General features: G+C 37.8%; 1 protein-coding gene across 1 annotated transcript in view; it reads left to right on the top strand.

Annotated features, from left to right (window-relative positions):
- LOC115798850 (tumor necrosis factor receptor superfamily member 16-like) overlaps window positions 1-13,454 on the top strand; it is a 32,735-nt gene extending 19,281 nt beyond the window's left edge. Inside the window, exons 4-6 of the mRNA XM_030755833.1 lie at window positions 5,039-5,282; window positions 7,156-7,316; window positions 8,821-13,454. Coding sequence (XP_030611693.1) covers window positions 5,039-5,282; window positions 7,156-7,316; window positions 8,821-9,164 — 749 coding nt within the window. The 3' untranslated portion in view covers window positions 9,165-13,454. The remainder of the gene's footprint in view (window positions 1-5,038; window positions 5,283-7,155; window positions 7,317-8,820) is intronic.
- Window positions 13,455-19,665: the final 6,211 nt, after the last annotated feature.

Below are 19,665 nucleotides of genomic sequence, written 5' to 3'. Positions count from 1 at the left end.
TGAGCAATTCTGGTGGCAAGGGTGACCACAACACTTGCGCTTTCGCTCGTGCCGGCTTTTCATTGCCAAAAGTTCTGCTTGGAGAGCTTTTGTCCTCGTCAGGATTTATTGCATGTGCTGGGTAACTGTGTCTCTGCCAAGCCAAGCCTCTTTCTCAGTGATATTATCTTTAAATCTGTCTCAAGCTGAATTATTGCATTGTGGAATAAAAAGAGAAATGAATGTAATTTCGTTGGCTCATTTGTTGCAATATTTCTGTCAGTTTGCGAAAGAAGTGAAAGAAGCTTTTCTACAATTTATGGTTTTGAAATTCTTCACAGATGATAAAATGACATAAAAAGATTTGCACTCTCTGAAGAGATATGGATTTTGTAAAAGCACATTTTTAGTGTAATCAGTGTAACTTATTAATCCTTGACCACTAATGATTTATAAATTATAATTAGCCGCTTTAACAATGTCTAATGAACCATTTCAAATCCTTCACAAAACATGCTCTTATTAATGATTTTTATTAAGGAAGCATACCTGAACCAACAGCTACAAGAAAATCAGAGAATGCCCTCCCCCAGAAAAAATCCAGGTGGTTCTTTGTGTGACTTGTTATTATGACTGTGTGAATAACTGCATATTAAATATATACTGGTTTTCGCACCTTAAGATTCGGTGGAAATTTGCACCCTCAAAACTTTGAAAATGGAGCTTTTGAATGTGTGTTAAACATTGCAGAAGATTTTATTTTAGCCCAAGCCATGAATTTTCCTAAAACTCACTAAGTGTTTTTAGCGCTTGACCTCATTAAACCATGAGTGAAACTGAACATAAATAGCTATTAAATATGTAACTTAAAAGGGAGTCAAGATTGGACTCCAGTCTTCATTCAAAAGTTGGGAGTGTGCCACCTCTACCCCACCTCTCTCCTAATGTGGACTCTTTCACTGTAACCTTTTCTGTGCAGTTTTAACAACACTTGCATATGTCATTTCAAAAGGTGGAAAAAAATTACTGGTCTGGTTGTTTAGTTTGAAGACTTGTTTGTGTATTAAGGGTAGAAATCTGCTAATTGAAAGCAACTGATTGCTAAACTATACAAGAGAAGATGCATTAGCATGAGATTATTACACTGGAAAGCAAATAGAGAGCTGCAGAAGAGAAAGAGAAGCAGAACGCTAGCGAGAGTATAGGAGCAGATGCTGAGAATGCGGCCTGGTCGATAAAAGCGATGGAGTTACTCCTCTGCACTCTCGGGTTTCTCCGGTTGACCTCTACGAGTGCTGATCACTTTCTGCAGCAGAACAGTCACACACATACACAGTGGCACATGCGCGCACACACACACAGAAGGACGCATGCACACACCCTGTACATTTGTGGGTGTGTCTAAGGCATGTGTGCAGAAAGAGTAGATGGGTTGTGTACAGTAGGAAGTGAGCCCGAGGCCTAAAGGCAAAAACAGAAAAGAACAGATCAACAAAACAAGAGTAACAGCATTCTGCAGTATTTGTTGGTATTCCTTTGTTTGTGCTTGTTATAAAAATTGTGATGGATGTAATGAATAATATGAAAATGTCCTTTAATTTAAAAAAAAGGCATTTGAGGCTTTGTAGTGCAGGGACTTGCAGGTGTTATTGCTGCAGTAATGCAATTACAGAAAGAAAAAAAAAAGCCCCTCCTGTCTTTTGTGACTAAATCACAAGTCAGGCTTTAAAGTATACGGTGTTGAAACTGCAGCAACACCTGTTTGCATGAGTCTGCAAGTGGCTGGAATGACTAGTTCAGCTCAGGTGTGGCTGCCTCAGTAACCTACACACACACATTCACATGAACACGCACTCCTTTGAACACAAGCTACATGCGCAGTCCTGTTGTATCTACACTCATGTAAGGGCACAGAGCAACAGGTTCTTTTTACTTGCTTAATATACACAAAAGGCTGGATTTCCTGTCACAAGTTAATCATTATCAGACAAAGCCAGCAAGAGAAATCTGGTAATTTTGCTGACAACCACATAATGCTTAACAATAAATATAATACATGTTTTGTTATATTACAACTGACTGAGCCTGTTATTTTCTCATCTATCAACTTTTGCAGTTTTAATGACAGGCGACCGGAGGAAGAGTATCAGAACGCCCCGGTTTAAATTGTGAGACAAATTATTTACTTATGAGATATAAAGACTGAAAATAAACTGATAAAAGATGGGAGAGAAAACAAAATGATGCCAGTGAAGGGATTTGTCTTGCTATTGTTGCTTTCCACTGACAACTCAACAGCATGAGAGTGCTGCCTACATACACAAATGAGTGCTCATCATCCATGTGAAAACCTAAAATATTAAGGATGGTAATAACAATAATCAAAAAATCATCAAATATGGATTATCACAGACTATCATGGATTACCCAGGACAAAGGCGTCATGTTAAACACTGTGTTTGGGCTTTAAGTTTGTTATTTAGCTACAGTAAGTTTTCTGTATATTCTTTATTTCATATATTAAATTTGACAGATGAGTGTGAAGAAAGCATGTGTTTCTTCACGCCACCTCTTCATATGCATTCTGTTTCTTAGGCACTTCATCCACAGATAAAGGTCTGTTGTATCTGTTGGATAAATTCAGAAACTTATCAAAAACCACAGGCCACACGATCAATTCTCCAGAAAAGATCATTTAATCTGCTTGCAAGAAAATTAAAGGAGCATGTACATCAGTACAAGTTCAGTTCGTCCTCTCCTCTCAGTCATTCTTATATGCACTTGAGCACATGAACAGGACACAAGAGTGCGCATAAACAAAGGAAGTAACAACAACACTAACATCTTTCAATGTTCCGCTTACAGCGGTCTCTAAAGGGACAAAATAATATGATCACACAGGCTTCCTAATTATCCAGGCTTTCCAAAGCTTATTGAACTGGATGGATGATGGGCCTCAAGCAGACATAAAACTAGGTTTCAGCTCTGTCTCATGCTGACGGAAGTGCTGTTTCTTGAGGTGGATATTGTGCAACTCCCCACAAAGCCACAAAAAAAAAGCATTATATATGCAAAGTTCTTTACAGTTTATCCATTTTGACTTTAAATGTGACAAACGGAAGCTAGAAAATATGGGAAAGAAAAGCATGAAGACCAGGAATGTTGCGGCTTGTTGTGGAAAGTGGTTTTTAAGGTGTGTTGTGCTGTGTTCAGTGTGTTAAAGCATCGGAAGCTTACTTAACAGCAGCACGCGGCTTTTTGAACTAAGCAGGAGGCAACGCTGGCAAAGAACCAACAATAACAAGGTAACAAAACAAACAGGCGTTCAGAGCACTTGTGAATACCTAACATGGTAAAAATACTGCACACAAAACAAACTATTTGCTGTGTGTCAAATGTCAAATGAATCTGGCATCAAGAATTACAGGGCAGCCTGTTTCCTGATAGCCTTTGGGACCTAAAATTAATGATTAAGAATGGTGGAAATAGCACAATGACTTGATTGGATGTTCAGTAAATTTCCATTACCATAAAGTGCCTCCTCAAATTTCCTTCATCTAAAACCCCACAGCAGCTCTGTACATCGATCTAAATTAGCTCTCATTAAAAATGTTTTCACCTCATAAGTAAAAAATGGTTGCCTTGCACTCAGTAGCTCTCCCGAGGTATTTAGAACCCTTGGAAACCAGCAGGCTGATTTCCTGTCAGTGCTGTGAATAACTATAAGTAAGTGACAGGCGAGGATAGGTTTCCGCATCCGCGGTGAGGAGCGAATGTGTCTGCTAATGGTCAGAGGAATGTGGGGAGAACTGGATGGACCAACTTGCTCTTACCATCATTAATGGCTCCCTGGGGAGGGGGGGTATGACCAAGTGTTGTTGGAGTGCTTGTTCTGTTTGTCAGCATGAGAAGTATTTATTGTTGCACTTGCTGTGGTGGAAAGAAGCAAAATGGTAAAAGGTACATGGAAATATGTGATCTGCCAATTTACTGGTCATATCTGTAGCTATATTTAAACTTTACATATCATTTTCAGTCATATTGGACAGTGTGAATATCCTAGTCCAAGGGGTATCAAACAGTGTTCATGTCTGTCCATCTGCTGCTATTTATGGAAAAACACCCTTTGGCCTGGATGTGTTTGTTGCTGACTGCTGCCATTTGTCTGTTGCAAAGCTGCACACAGTTAAATCTGTTTAAATCAATAATTGAATTTCAGCAGTGAATAGGTGAGTTTGGTGCTCCAGAGAATTATAATTTCACAATGCATTTCCACTCAGTTTTACAGGGCTATCCCAGAGCTCTCCCAGCTCTAGGTAACAAATTTCCACTTTAGTCTTGTCTTTGAACTCTGTTCTGTACATGTAAACAAACTACAAATATATTTTTATGATCCAAAACTTTTCTGGTTCAGACAATGATTTTACAAATTTGTCATTTTTCCCATTGAATGCCAGTAACTAGTCGTTTCCATTTAGGTTTTCACCTTTTTTCAAGCTGTTTACTGTTCAAAAACAGCCTATAAAAAATGGTTAAAAAATGTTCAATTGCAAGATAAAATAAGAAATTGATGTACCAAAAAAATCTATTTGTTCAGATCAAACACAAAATTTCAAGAGTTTAAAAGAATTTGCTGAGGTTTCAAGAATCCTCTCAAATATTGCACCATTTTCAATCAAACACTCCAAGAAAATTCTAGGGGCAAAAATTCATTCTAAAATCTACAAAGTTTAACAGAAATGACCTGAGGAATGGCATTGTAACCATTTCCAGATTGATAGATGTCAGTGACTTTGTTTCTCAGCTGTTTCTTTAGATTGTGGTAGGATCTGTTGCTTTTTGAGATCTTTTAGCCTACTTCAATTTGTTGAAATTTGTGGCTGTTGAAACTGGCAATTATTCTATTTAAATGGTAAATGATCCAAGGGGTCAAAAATAAATGTTTAACCAAACTTTTAATTTCTTAATTAAAAACTTGCCTGTTAGCACAGTGTTGTTTTATTTTCACATATTCAAGAAACTCAAAGAATTTCCCTCTGCTCCTATTTGTCCTTAATAGGTCCGGATATCACAGAGACTTCCACTTTTGAGCCCTCCGCGGCCACTTACGAAGACTACACGTTTCAAGATTTCCCACCAGAGATCCCTGCGGACAGCAGCACCAGCATCACCACCACCACCACCACTAATGGTAATTCCCAGCAGCGGATCTACCAGGGTCTGAATGATAAACTCATCCCCATCTACTGCTCCATCCTGGCAGCTGTGGTTGTCGGCCTTGTGGCCTTCATCATCTTCAAGAGGTGAGAACAAAAAACGGGTGAAGCAGGTTTAGACACAGCTGCTGTATTATAAGCCAAAAATAAGTTACAGTTGAGCATTTTACAGATAAGCATGAAGACTTTTCAAGTGCTGGTGGAAAGACAAAAAAGTCAGCATGCTGTGCAAAGTGTAAATAAAAACCAAATGCAGTGATTTAAAAATCTCATTCTTTTTATTCACAGTAGAACACAGAAAACATATCAAATGTTTAAATGGAGAAAATGTACAATTTTTAGAAAAAAAATATGAACTCATTTTTAATTTGATGGTAGCAACATGCTTCAGAAAGTTAGGACAGAGTCATGTTTACCTCTGTGCAGCATCCCCTCTTTTAACAGCAGTCTGTAAATGTTGCGTTGTGTTCCTGCATTTTTAATACCACTGTTGTCAGGTCTTTATTTTACAATATAAAACACCTTGAGGTGACTGTTGTGATTCGGCACTATGTAAATAAAACTGAATTGAACTGAACTGAATCGAGGGCCCGAAGATAATGGGGATCCAATACTGATCTTTGACTTTGAGATACTGTAGGTGATGAGATATTCAGTGTTAAGTTTTACCTTGTGGAATATTATTCTGAATTTGTTCCACAATTTCTAGACACAGTTTTTGCAGATTGGTGAACATCTGCCCAGCTTTCCTTCTGAGACACTCTGCCTCTCTAAGATGCTCTTTTTACACCCAGTCATGTGACTGACCTGTTGCCAATTAAACTAATTCGTTGCAAAATGTTCATCCGGCTATTTCTTTTTAGTAACACTTAATTTTCCAGCCTTTTATTACCCCTGAATGACCCAGGAGCATAATATATATCGTATTTTTATTGTCATATTTATTTCTAATCTTCATCTTTCTAATCTGGACCACAGGGTAAATACTTAGCATTCATAAAAATGTGGCTTCATCCCAGCGATTCCAGGGAGAATTTTATGAATCCATTTTGTCTCTGACAAGTGCAGAAATGTAGAAATGCACCTGTTTGAGTCCTTTATTTGCTGCTCTACATATGTGTGTTATGGTGAGAACTTAACCTTACTGTACCTGTGATTAAAAAGCTGATGGAAAAGAGAAAACACTTTAGGTGGAGTGTACAGTGTGGTAATGAGGTGGAGACATGTGCAAAAATCATATCTGATTAAATTTGGCCAAGGTCATCTGCTTTAAAACAGTCCTTGAATGTTCTGTATGTTCTGTTTTTCAGTATGAGTCTCAAACATACTAACAGCACTTCAATGTATTTTTTTTAATGTGTGGAGTCAGAACTTTGCAACCACATATTGTTAAGTGGCCAAAATCAAGATGACTTTCACCTGTGCTATGTGGAGATCTGTTAAAGTATGTTTTATTTTTATATTTGCAATAGAACAAATGTCGACCTGAGAATGTAACATTCTCCCAAAACGGCTAGGAGATGAGGGGAGCGTTAATAATAATGTGTCTGGGTTAAAACTAATAACATTAATAAGAAGATATTAACAGGTTCAGCTTAAAGAGATTGATGAACACTGATGTCTATAAAGACACCAAAAATGAAAGACATCAGCGTGCTCCAAGTGCTGCTAAACAAGAAAAACCCAACCGTTTGTTAAAGCCACATGCTACTGAAGCTGGCCCACTGGAGCTGGTTTACTCTTCTCGGATTTTGTGCTCTATTGGTAAGTCAATGTAGCTGTACTGGCTCCATAGGAGAAAAGGGATGCCACCTGAGTTAGGGAGAGAGCCAATGGACGCACTCACACAACACAGTAGGCCTATATGAAAGGTTCATAACCTAATTAAAGGGGGAAACTGTTTTCTGTATTTATAATATTGGCAAATGTTGAGTTTCTCTGCTGATTCATTGTCATACAGGTGGAATAGCTGTAAGCAGAATAAGCAAGGAGCCAACAACTGCACACCCAACCAAAACCAGACACCTTCACCTGAGGGGGAGAAGCTACACAGTGACAGTGGCATTTCTGTGGACAGCCAAAGTCTGCAGGAGCAGCAGGGCCAGAGTCAGGCACAAACAGGTTAACACTCACACATACACTATATCCACAGTATACCTGCACAGAGGCTGCTACCATAACACTGGGAAACACAGTAACCCTCATTTATCAAACTATTGTGCTTAAACTGGGTGAAACATATTGCAACAAGTGTTTGCCTTCGACCAAATTCCACTAGTAACGAGTTTCTTCTAAGCTACGAATAAGTCTGATGGACAGCAAACCAGAATTTTGGGTTTCGGTGTAAAGCTGCACCTGAACAGTGTGAACTTTATTTTTCTAAAGAAAAAGAACTCCCCTCAGGAATGAGCTATCTGCGGGCTTGATCGACTGCAGCGTCGAAATGACCTTTCAGACTTACTGTAGCGAATCAGCAGGAAAGGATTACGACATCGACAGCGCCTTCAGACCTTCGGTGTTATTTTAGCAGCGCAGTCGTGTCCTGACAAACCTGTTTTAGAGAATAGTATTTGGAAAAACAATTGTAGCTAGGTTTGGTATCTTACAATGATAATCTGTGGCACTGTGGCCAAAGAAACCTTTTTTTTTCTTGTTTATGCACCTAAAAAGTTAATCTGCACTTCATGTAAAGCATATCTGTAGCCTGCACAGGTTTATTCAATCTAAAACTTAATTAAAACTTTAAAATCAGCCAAAGAAATCCTGTGATCAATTTTCAAATCATGTAGAACGGTATTCCCTCTCTGCACCAACTAACCATCTGTCGGTCCCATTCTCATAAATTCTAATCAAACCTTTGCTTGGACTTAAGGATAAACTAATTAGCATATTGTCAAGGTCATTGTGACCTTACATAAACTTGTTGCTAATTATAAGACATTTCACACAAATACCCCACTGAAAAAAATTACCTTTTTTTTTTGTTCTACAAAGTTAAACGTCAAAGTGACATCATAATGTTTTCTAGCCATTATTCAGCCCCATATATTATATGAGTCTGGATGGACAAACTGCAGCGTGGCTGCCTGGTAAAGGCATACAACCATAAAGAAGTCATTTTAGTTTGGCAAGCTTTTGGATTTGGGAACTTTATTAATGAGGCACTCCTGAGAGCTTGTAGGGCAATGAATTAACTTAAACCGCAAAAGTCATCTGAGATACGCAGCCTTTATAAATATTAAGGAGTAAAGTCTCTCACTGACAGAGTTATTAATGTGCAGCTCAAAGTGATGAGCCCTAAAGCCATGACCTGTCAGAGCAAAATGAATAAGTTGGGGACAAGAAGCATTTTCTTTAGTTAATATCCATTTAAAATCAATCAGCGCTTATTGTTTGACATTGATATTGACAAAGACTGCACTGTCTGCATAAAAACTATATTTAGAAAGTAATTCAATTAGAACTGTCCTGTGGTTATTTGTGCACAGCTGCCACTACTATGTGGACCGCATCAAGTGAATAAAATATTTTCTTTGTTCTTTGTGACATTAGGCAATATACTGTATGCCTAAACTATACAATAATAAAATTGCATAAATTTTTTGTTTTTTTTTCCCTTTTGCAGTTGTCAACATGGACGAAGAGCCTTGTTTGCTGCTTCCTCTCCACACCAGAGAAAAAGTGGAGAAGCTGCTGTTTAAGGGGAGCGATGGAGACGACTGCAACCACATGCACGACAGCGACTGGAGCAGCTTGGCGACCCTTCTTGGATACGAGGAGGAGCGGATTGCGACCTTCCAGCAGGAAGAGCATCCGGTCTGTGCCCTCCTGTCGGACTGGGCGAGAAAGGACTGCGCCAGCATCGAAGCACTGTGCACGGCGCTGCGTAAGATCAATCGTGAAGACATCGCCCAAAGCCTGGTGCTCAGCCCAAGTGCCGCAAAAACGACAGTCACTTCTGTAGTGTGATTTTTAAGCTTAACAGTGATTTCAAACGTTAACACCCAAACCTTAAAATATTCTTCCATGGCTTCCTCTATGCTATTCCCTTATGAAGCTACCAGTCACAGTGATGATCCAGTGCCGTGAATCCTGAAAAATATGTTAAATCAATGCATAATACAGGGAATCAGACAAACATTGAAAGCTAGATAATGCTATGTGAAACCAAATCCACATTTATCCACAAAACATACAGCAAATTTGTAAACAAATGGTCTTGACAAACTTTGCTCTTAACGTCTATAATCATTCCATTTGGAGCCTGGATATCAACCTGCCTGAAGTGAAGGTATTTTTCATTCTTGACTCTTGTCCTTCCTCCAGCTTGATCTTCTGCATCTTTAATATTATCTTCACTCAGCACAGATAGCCAGTGCACCCATTACTGATAGCACTCATAAGGCTGTGTTGTACTTTCAAATCTATGCTACCAAAGAGAACTACATTTTCCTCAGTCGCTCACACGTTATATTATTTCAGTGCCATGTTAGACTGTTTAAATTTAAGTTGACAAATGGCTCAAACCTGTTACTGCTACTGGATGAGGCCTGCATGCAAGTGAGTGTCTGGATCTTTGCAAATGTGACAACCTGAGGAAGTGATGCTCGGACGCATTTCAAGTGAAACTGTTCTCTTTCCAGAAAAAAAGCTGTTACTGTTCTTTTAAATATTTGTATTTGATTTAAGACATGGAGCTGTAGCAGCAGTACACGTGTAATTTATCTCAGTATCAGCTTCATCTTATGTTGCTTCTGTGGACTCACCCCACCCCCCCCAAACAAGTGCTATAACAACTGCCTGGACTTTGCCAACTAGGTGGACTGTGGGGCCAGGTCATTGACCGAGGCAACATGACTCCAGCCTGTGTGCTCAGACCTATCTGCATAACACAGAAACTCACAGACAGACTCCATACTGACCCAGAAAAGGGAAGGACGTGGAATTCAAAGCTCACATAACAACCATGTATACAACATGTAGATATGCAGGCTAATGCACACACCAGATATAGACATACTTGACATACATACGCAAATACAGTATCTAGGCTTGCATGCATGTACTGTACACAAACACACACGAATACATACACAAATACATACACAGATACAGTAGCTCATGTATGCATTTGCATTCTTATTTATAGCAAAGGGCACAGAACTGTTCGGATCCTGTCATATATGGTATGGAGTATTCTCACAAAGGGACCATATACTGTTAATTGTCATTAATAGTAGCCAATATTAGATAACTGTGTGTCTAATATTGTTCAAAATGATATAATTTGTAATTTGCACTGTAGATAGTAAAATGCTACATTAACAGTAAACAGCATGCAAAAAGTAGCAACTCATTGTCAGCCAGTGATCCACAAAAACATACAATATACAAACTGTACGAAACAACCAGGAAGCAAAAGAAAAATCACTTGATTTTCAATATTGTTTGCTTCATTTTTAAGAATGTCTCGATTGACTGCGTTACTACATGAATATTTGATCTGTTATGGCACCCTGCAACTAACCAAACACAAAGGGTGCTGTGTTTATCGAGTCCAATGATTTTCGCGAGTGACAATCCTTCAAATAGTCTAATAAGACCGAGGAAGAAAAAAAAAGAGGGGTGTCTTGTTTCTTCTTTGTTTGGAACAATGACCTTCGGATAAAAGGCGAGTCAGTGGAGACATAAATTAAAGGATGTGGGATGAATTCAGGCAAGGGGAAGGGGAAAAGTTTTGGATTACTGAAATGTAAAGGTGAAACCCAGGAATCTTCAGTTGCATTAATTAGACGGTTTACGCGTAAGCATGCATTCATCTATTCACAGCATTATGGTCTCTCTACGTTGTGCCAACTTGGTTTGGATTTATCAAAGCACATTCTACATTGTGCTTATATTTATGTTAAGGCCTTCAACTTTTTTCTTTTTTTTTTTCTTCATGGAAAATAATTGAAGGATTGCTCCATAAAATCCACATATATCACCAACTTCAGCTGTTACTGAATGCAGATTGTCACTAACCATTAGCTTACTGAGCGTTACTTTAAATGAAGGTATTCTCATTACTCTGTAAGGGTTGTTGTATTTAATTCTCACATAACAACTGTACATGGTATTATTTTTGTTTTTGTTCTATAGATTGTAGCACTTAAATGTGTAATTAATGTATCTACTTCTGGCATCACAAATGCCTCGGAGTGTTTTCAGGTGTCTGATGATGTTTTGTTTTTAGGTATCTTGTATAGTGCATCTTCTTTTTAAAAAACAAAACAAACAAACTTGTAAATATTGGTTTTCTTGATTTCAATTGTAAATAATGTGACTTTTTCTACATTATATCTTAGTTAAAGCCTGGAAGGGGTCATTGTGTAATATCTAGTGTATGTAAACAACTTTTAGGGCTGTTGAAAAAAGGAGCAAGGGAAGGGAAGGGAAGTGCCTCATTGAGACAATTAATAAATTATTCACCTTCAGTTCTGCTAAACTAAGACTAAATTTAAAATACATTTAATATGGTTCAGGATTTAAAAGGTTTTAATGGTCCTGCTAGAAAACCACCCCACAAGTATCCCTCAGGTTCAGTCCCAGAAACAACATTATGATACGCTGCAATGTCATTTGGGATGTAAAAGCCACAATATGACATTTTGAGAAGTCTTTATTCCCTTTCTTGCCCACAGTTAGATAAAGAGCATTACTACTGTTGTTGCTATATAGTATAAAATAAATTAAGCTACAAGGACTGGAACAAAACAAATGCTTCCTCTGAAAAACTGAAAAATAACAAGTAGGGGGTGTAACATGGGGCTTATGCATCTGACTGTATCTTTAGACAGAACCAGACTAGTCCCTTCAATTTCTATAGCACATTTAAAAACAGGCATTGACCCAGAGTGTGTTCTGTTCAACGTAGATCCTTTAACCATTTAAATATACAATAATACATGGAATAAAATAGTCCAAATATAAAGCAGGTTGTGTAAAGCAAATACCTAGAAAGAAGTACAAAACAATCTAGCTGTTCCAGTTCATGCTAAGCCAGCTGCCATATATACTCAAAACATTAAAATGCAATAAATATAATTAAAAAATGCTAGCTTTACAACATGATATACAATATACAAAAACCCACAACAAAAAATAATAAGTGATCTATCAAGAAAAATATCCATGCCTACATAATCGCATTCCTTATGATGGTTTTAAATTTGACATAAGCTGCATGTAATTGTGTTAAAGTTTAGGTCTTTCTGTACATTGAGCAAAATTAAGTTGAATTACTATCATTTATCTAGAAAATAAACAATGCAAATGCTAATCTGGGATACTTTTTATTGTTAATGATTAAAATTGTGGGTTGTGCCAAGCTAACCTGGCTGGCTGCTGAGTGTAGCTGGATTAATATGTAACCATTTGGCCTTCCTAAAATGTCTATTTCATTCAAAAGCACGCATCCCTTATACATTTGTACATTTGGACGTAATTTCCAGTAGCTGATAGTTATACCAGTATTCATAAATACTATTACATGTGTATAGGTTATATAGTATTGCACTGCATATGGTATATATCATAAAGGCACATCTTTCAGGGGGTAATAGGCTGATAGAGAGATTTAAGTCTCATTTGTCTTGAATGTCTTAAAAATTTGCACCAGCTCATTGGCTAATCTGAGAGTTAAAGCTCTTTGCCTCAGACCTGACAAGCTTTCCTGACCAATAACAAAGTGAATCACACAAAACTGCCTTAATATGACTTTGCTCTACTAAATTAAGTCATTTTCTTCTTGGCAACTGCAAGAAACTGGAGGGCCTCCTCTCTACTTTGGTTTTATGATGCTTAAAGGGATTACTTTGGTTTAACAGATGTCTTCAATAATATCCATCACAATAGAATGACCTTCCTTGAAGGCTCTTTGTTCAATGTACCATGGGATAGTAAACACAATAAAATTTCAGAAGCTGCAATTGAATATGGATGCTTTTCCCTGGATAATATTTGTTGATTCCAAGGGCTAACAGTAACGTGAAAATGGGGGTTGTGGTCGGGTGTTTAAAAGGCTGCCTTTGGAGGGTAAGGCCCTGGTAATGTAGCTCATACTGACAAGACTGATAGCAAAACCATAACTGAACTGTACACATCTGAAAATCATTGTCCCTTGTATACGAATACATATATTGCTCTATACTTAATGTGAATTTGCTAAAACTTTACTGCAGACAAGCAGTGAAACCAATAATAAAGCTCTTAAAGCCATTCATCTTCTGTATTAATCCAACAATACACAAACACACAAATATGCACATTAGAAACCGGTGCTCAAAGAAATAAGACATGACAAATAATTATGTGAGTAGATTGGGGAATTATGTATTTTAATATTTATTTATTGATATGGGTTGGTAATTTCAGAAATCTATGGCATTAATATTTTTTATAGTCTACTTTCTATTTTTTGTGTCATTTAACTTGAAATTTGCATGAACAAACAAGATATTATTTACTACATTATCCATTTGTTAAATACTTTTTACTGAGCTCTCATGTATGCACGTTTATGACTCTAATATGGTTAGATCTTGGAAAAGCAATGGATTGTTTTGTATTTTACCCTAAGGAGAAGGCCTGTGCATTTTCTCTCTAGTGCCACCAAAGTCCTTCTGACATGTAACTCAAGCCAAATGAGACAGACTGATTACTGGAGGCTTTAACAGTTTCAGCACAGTGAGCGATAAACGCTCAAAGGGAGTGAAAAGGGGGCAAAGAAAGCCTGCACTAGTTCCTACTTAAATTCATCAGACTGACAACATGAATTATGAGTGTTGTGTGTGGTCAGTGCAGAAATGGTAACGTGGTACTATCATAATAGAAACCATCAGCCTGTCAACACAACTGGACTTACTGGTGAGTGATACAGTAAAATAATGGTGCATGAAACTACACATTCTAGCACACTGGTTCTCACTGGTTTTATGCCACTGTGGACTTACCTCCACAGTGGTAAGTGTGAAAATATTGTGATGGATTAGTGTAGCTTATACTTAAAATGAATTGCTTTTGTTGGAATTGATGTACTGTATTTGTTGGGGGAAAAAAACTTTCTACTGATTATAACATAGCATAACATAACATGTAAGACAGCTATCTAATATAAATAGAGCAAAATTAAAAAGTTAAACACCAGCAGTGGTATGTAACTATCTACACAACGATACACATGTATATGCATCAAACATTTTCCACTATGTGAATAGTTATTTTAGGTTATGCACTGTATATGTAGAGTCTATTAGTGTATTATTGCAACTCCACAGGATTTTTTGAGGTAGAATTGTTACTTTTTAAGAATAATCTTATACTGTATACATAGTAAATATAGGCAGTTCCATAAGTATGTGGACAAAGACCCAGGTTTTGTAGTTTTGCCACCACAGTGAATGTTAAATCAACTAAACTTAAGCTTTATTTCAAGAGGTTTAACAAAAGTATTGCATTAAGTGTTTAGGAATTACAGTCATTTTTATACATAGTTACTCATGTTCAGAGGCTCAAAAGTAATTGGACAATTGACTGACGGCCAGATGACGCCATTGTTATTTCATGACAAATTAATCTGATAAAATATCTGGAGTTGATTTTAAGTGTTGAACTTTGGCAGTTTTCCGCTGGAACTCTCAATATGAGGTCCAAAGAGATATCAGTGCAAGTGAGGGAGGTTATCAATAGGCTGAATACCCCAAATACACCTGTTATAGATATAAGAACTTTAATCAGAAATAGGAAAAATATTAGGAGTGGCCAAATCAACAAGGAATGCACTGGCACGCTCACCAACACTAATTGGTCTGGAAGACAACAGAAGAGAACTAAAGTGCATGATGACAAAATTATTTCCATAATTAAGAACAACTTTCAGCAGCTAACTAAGTCAAGTACACTCTGGAGGAGGTGGGTGTATCAGTACCAATGTCTACAATCAAGATACAACTTCATGAAGGTTACTGAAGTTTGACAACAAGATTACACTCAAAATCAAGAAGGCCTAGATACAAAACTGAATGCAGAGAGATGCACAGACCAGCAGCAACTGAAGGTGGCTGCAGTAAATACCCAGGAGAGCATCTCAAGGGGAGCATTTGTTGATGTCCATGAATTTTAGATTTCAGACAGTCACTAACTGCAAAGTTTTTTTTTTAAATACCAAAAATAGTCCTTATATTTAAAATTATGTTAGTTCATCTTATTACTTTCAAGCATATGAAGATGGGATGTTGTCTACATAAATGGCTGTAGTTAATGGAAATCGTTAATGGTTAATACTTTCATTAAAACCCCTGAATTAAAGCTGAAGGTATGCACTTCAGCCACTCCTGATTGTTTTGCTTAAAAAGCACTGTGGTGGTGTACGATGACAACACTACAAAATCTGCAGTCAGCAAATGATGACAACAAAAATGTTGTTGTCATCATTTGCCTGACTGCAAATATAATATACTGACACAACCTTTACATTATTCACAGTCTAATATTAAACAGGAAAAAATAATAATATGAACTATGCAGCAGTAGTGTATCTAATATATAGTATATAAAGTAAAACACTGTACTACTACTTATAGGCTGTGTATATTACATACACTGGAAAAGACAAACCTGTTCCCTCACATATCCGATCTGGTTAACATTGAATATAATAGTCAATAATCTTTGTATTTACTCACTGCAGCCTAATCTGTTTCTTCTTATTTAGATCACAAAGGGCATCAACAGGTTTTGAGACAGCGCCCTGGATCAGTTTCTAAGTGAACCATGGTTCAAATGGAAAACACATTGCCTGGCTAACTCCTGCTAACCTCCAGTGAGTCGTTAGCGAGGAATGCTCGATGTGTGAAGAGAACCATGTGTGCAGATGTGACATGCAGTGGTGAAAGGGGATAAGCCATGTTGTGTTTTGGTGACCACTTGAATTTGGGCTACATGTTTAGTGGGAAAAAAAAAAAATCTGTTCTCAATGAGCAGCTCAAGACATCGACTCTGAAGAGACCCCCTACTTAGGAGAGTTCGTGTGTATGCATGTTTAATATCTTCAGGTAAACTATCAGCTGCTGGTCGCACAGCTCATTCTGTGGAAAGAATGGATGAAAAATAGAAAAAACGTGTAAATGTGTCCAGCAAACTAAGGAATAGGTTGATCAGTGGTCCATATAGTAACAGCCATGAGTCTGTGTTACCTATATTTTCTATTTCTGACCATTTGATAAACAAAAATATATTTTTTCCCTGGGTAAATCAAATCCCATTGTTGTTAAAATGCTGGAAATTTTTCTTTGTGTTTTTATACCTTCTTTGGGGAACATCAGAATGTTTCTATGCAGGAAAATTGCTGCAATGTAAAACAGATTAATCAAAAATACATGCTTGTAACTGACTTAAAGAAAGCTGTAAACATGGAGCAAAAAAAAGAAGAAACAGCAAATTTAAAGTACTAATAATTATAAGTGTGGGAACATACAGTAAGAAGGTGATGATTTTCATGCATTATATCTCCCTGCTGTGCTGCTAACTTGGCTAATTTACAACATGTTACGGTCCGTTTTATGGCTGGTCTCAGAATAACATGCTTATTTACTCTACAGGTCACTTGTGGAATAAATTGGGAATGTGGAAACAGGGCTCTCTCAGGATCATCCAAAAATGTGAGGCTGTGAAACCTTTACAATGAAAATCAAATAAAAGCATGACAAATATACTCTCTGAAGAACCATCTGTCATATCTCAGTGGAAGTAAAATAAAAAGGAGGAAAACAAATAAAAAAATAAAATATAGTAATTCCCTTTCAAGCAGAAACATTTTCTTTTCCTTCAGACTGAGATCAAATTAAATCTCTCTGTTTAGTAAAGAGACAATTAGCAGCTTGTAGATTAGCATATAGAGGCTGTTCAAAGGTAAGAAAACTTGCCTCCCAGTACATCCAGTGCTTATTATTTAATCCAATTTTCCAATGATTATGTTTATTTTTAACTACAAATACAAATAAACAAAAAATCAATTTAAGCTGAAGTCTGAAGCACCATTAGTGCTTGGGACGCAGATTTCTAAACATTTGTGCGCTAAAGTATAATTGTTTGCATTGTTTTGCAGTCATGTAACTGCTAATCACGTGACATTAACTTGTCTGCCATTTTAGACATGTGACTGTGTAGAGTTGAGTGAATAAGGCCACAGTGACACAGGCCTGAAGACCATCTGGCAACCACTGGTCAAAAGGGAAAAAAATGTGTCTTCCCCAAACAGTTGCAAATGGTTGCTAGAGGTTGTGGCAGTCGTTGTGAAACTGATTGCTAAAGGCCCACTCACACAGGCCTAGAAACTGGTCAGTGACCCCCTGGCAACCACTGGTCACTAGGGAAAAAGATTTATTCCCGAACACAATGATGGAAATCTTATTTTTGCTTTGGTTACAAGCAGATTGCTAAGGTCGTGTGTACTTTGTATGGAAGATGCTGACATCACAGTGAATATTGCTAATCACTACTCTGCTACCTCTGTTACTATACTGCCTATCGGTTTATGTTATATCTGCATGTTAATACAGCAGCAACACTACAAGGCCTGAAAAATACATGACCCATGTCACGTGTTTTGCAGAGTTATACTGAACTGCCTTAAATACTTGACCTCAATCTTGTAGCCTCTGTGCCTTGTGAGCCTCTTACATCCACTGAGATGAGGTCAAGGGGCAGTAGCATCTTCATCTTTATGATCAAGCGAAGAACATCTCACAGAGTAAGTCGGAAGACGTGCATGATGATAAACGATGGACTGTAGCAGCTCTGCAGATTTCTCCAGATGAGTGCACACGTGTTCTCTTTAGCCACGGCTGACTGTAACAGGAGATCAAACGCAAGGTGCGGCCTTTGAAAGTAACAAAACGCTTGTACTGGGTGGAGCAGTAGGAGAGAGGTGACTGATCTCCATTAAGGTCAAAGGTTGGTGTCTGACAAGGAAATGGAGGTGGAGTGGGGTTTTTGGCTTTCTTTCTTAGATACAAATAGGCATGAAATTGAGGGTCTGTTTCAGTTTGTATAATATTTTGTAAATAATACATGAAAGGCTGAACATGGTGGGTTTGAAATGCAATATTCCTAACAACTCAAATGCTTTCAGACCATTTTCTCTTCTCTGATTCTACCAAAATATTTACTTTTATGAGGAAGATGAAAAAAAGTGCACTGTGACAAAATGAGTTAACTATACCTAATGTTTACGTAAATACTCAAATCTAATCTTACTGTAAGTCTATCCTGCATGAGACAGCATTTCTTAGGGATCTCACTCAGCTTTCCACTGTGTTTACACTTGACTGTTCAGAGGGGACCATGTAACCCATTGCTTTTACAAGCTGTCCATCTATAAAAATGAAGTGCTGTGGTTTCCCACTCTGTTCTATTATTCTGCTCTTCTTCTTCCTCCTCTCCCACCTGCCCATTGTTTGCTGGAACAGAGAGTCGGGCCCTGCCAGCAACGCACACAATTAAGTGAAGAGTGATGAAATTATGCCTCTGGTATGAGCAAATGGAAGGATGAGGGGATGGAGAGGCGAAGTGGGAAGGAGGGAGAGTCCATTCTGTTTTCCACTGGGAACAAGGGAAATTCTATTAGGCCTTTAATAGAGCCATTTTTCACCTCCTTCCACGTCAATCTATTATACAATCCCTCCTCCAGTCCTTTCCTTTCGACTCTTTCCGCTCTATGGAGAATGCAGCATCATTTAGTGTCTCCTTTTTTTAGAGTCCCCTCAAACCCCCTTCTCTTTTCTCTGCACTCTACACCTGCTTATCAATCTCACTGAAAAGTCTGTCGTTGAATATTAATATCGCATTGTTTAAAAATTCATTGAAAAGAGATCAAGTGCACTCACATCCTGTTAACTTTTTCTTAGGTCAAACTGAATCTTGTTGACTGAGAAGCTATAAAATGTCTGCGGCCTCGAAGCAGGTGATAGATCTTAAAAGTGGGAAACGTGCTTTGGCTTTAATTGTCCACAGTCATTCCAGTTTCGGTAATCATAAAGCTAAGCAGGAAGTGACAAAGTAGCGAGCACTAACAAAATCCAAAGCCTTTCAGAAACTCATAAACGGGGAGGCATTCCTTCCAGAGGCTTTGTGGTGAACTGAAAAGGATTTATTTGTTTGTCACGTAGATTGATGGAAACGCTGTTAAAACATTACCGGTTTTCTCTGTTGACCAGGTGCCACATTCAGCTGTGCCATTAGAAGACATTTTAGACAGAAAACTGTTTTGGAAAGAGGAAATCTATCTATTTGTCGCCACAGCAACAAACGTCAGAGCTCATTGTTCAGAAAGCTGACTTGCCTGATCGCACAATCATGTGAATATTTTGTACGTTTCCTCCCTTTGATACTTTTGTTAAGGCTTTCTGACAAGTGAGTCACTGAACCAACA

This window comes from Archocentrus centrarchus, chromosome 19 (assembly GCF_007364275.1).
Source record: "Archocentrus centrarchus isolate MPI-CPG fArcCen1 chromosome 19, fArcCen1, whole genome shotgun sequence".
NCBI classification, from domain to species: Eukaryota; Metazoa; Chordata; class Actinopteri; order Cichliformes; family Cichlidae; genus Archocentrus; species Archocentrus centrarchus.
The sequence above is the reverse complement of the archived record's forward strand: the minus strand, read 5'-3'. Positions and strand labels throughout refer to the sequence as shown.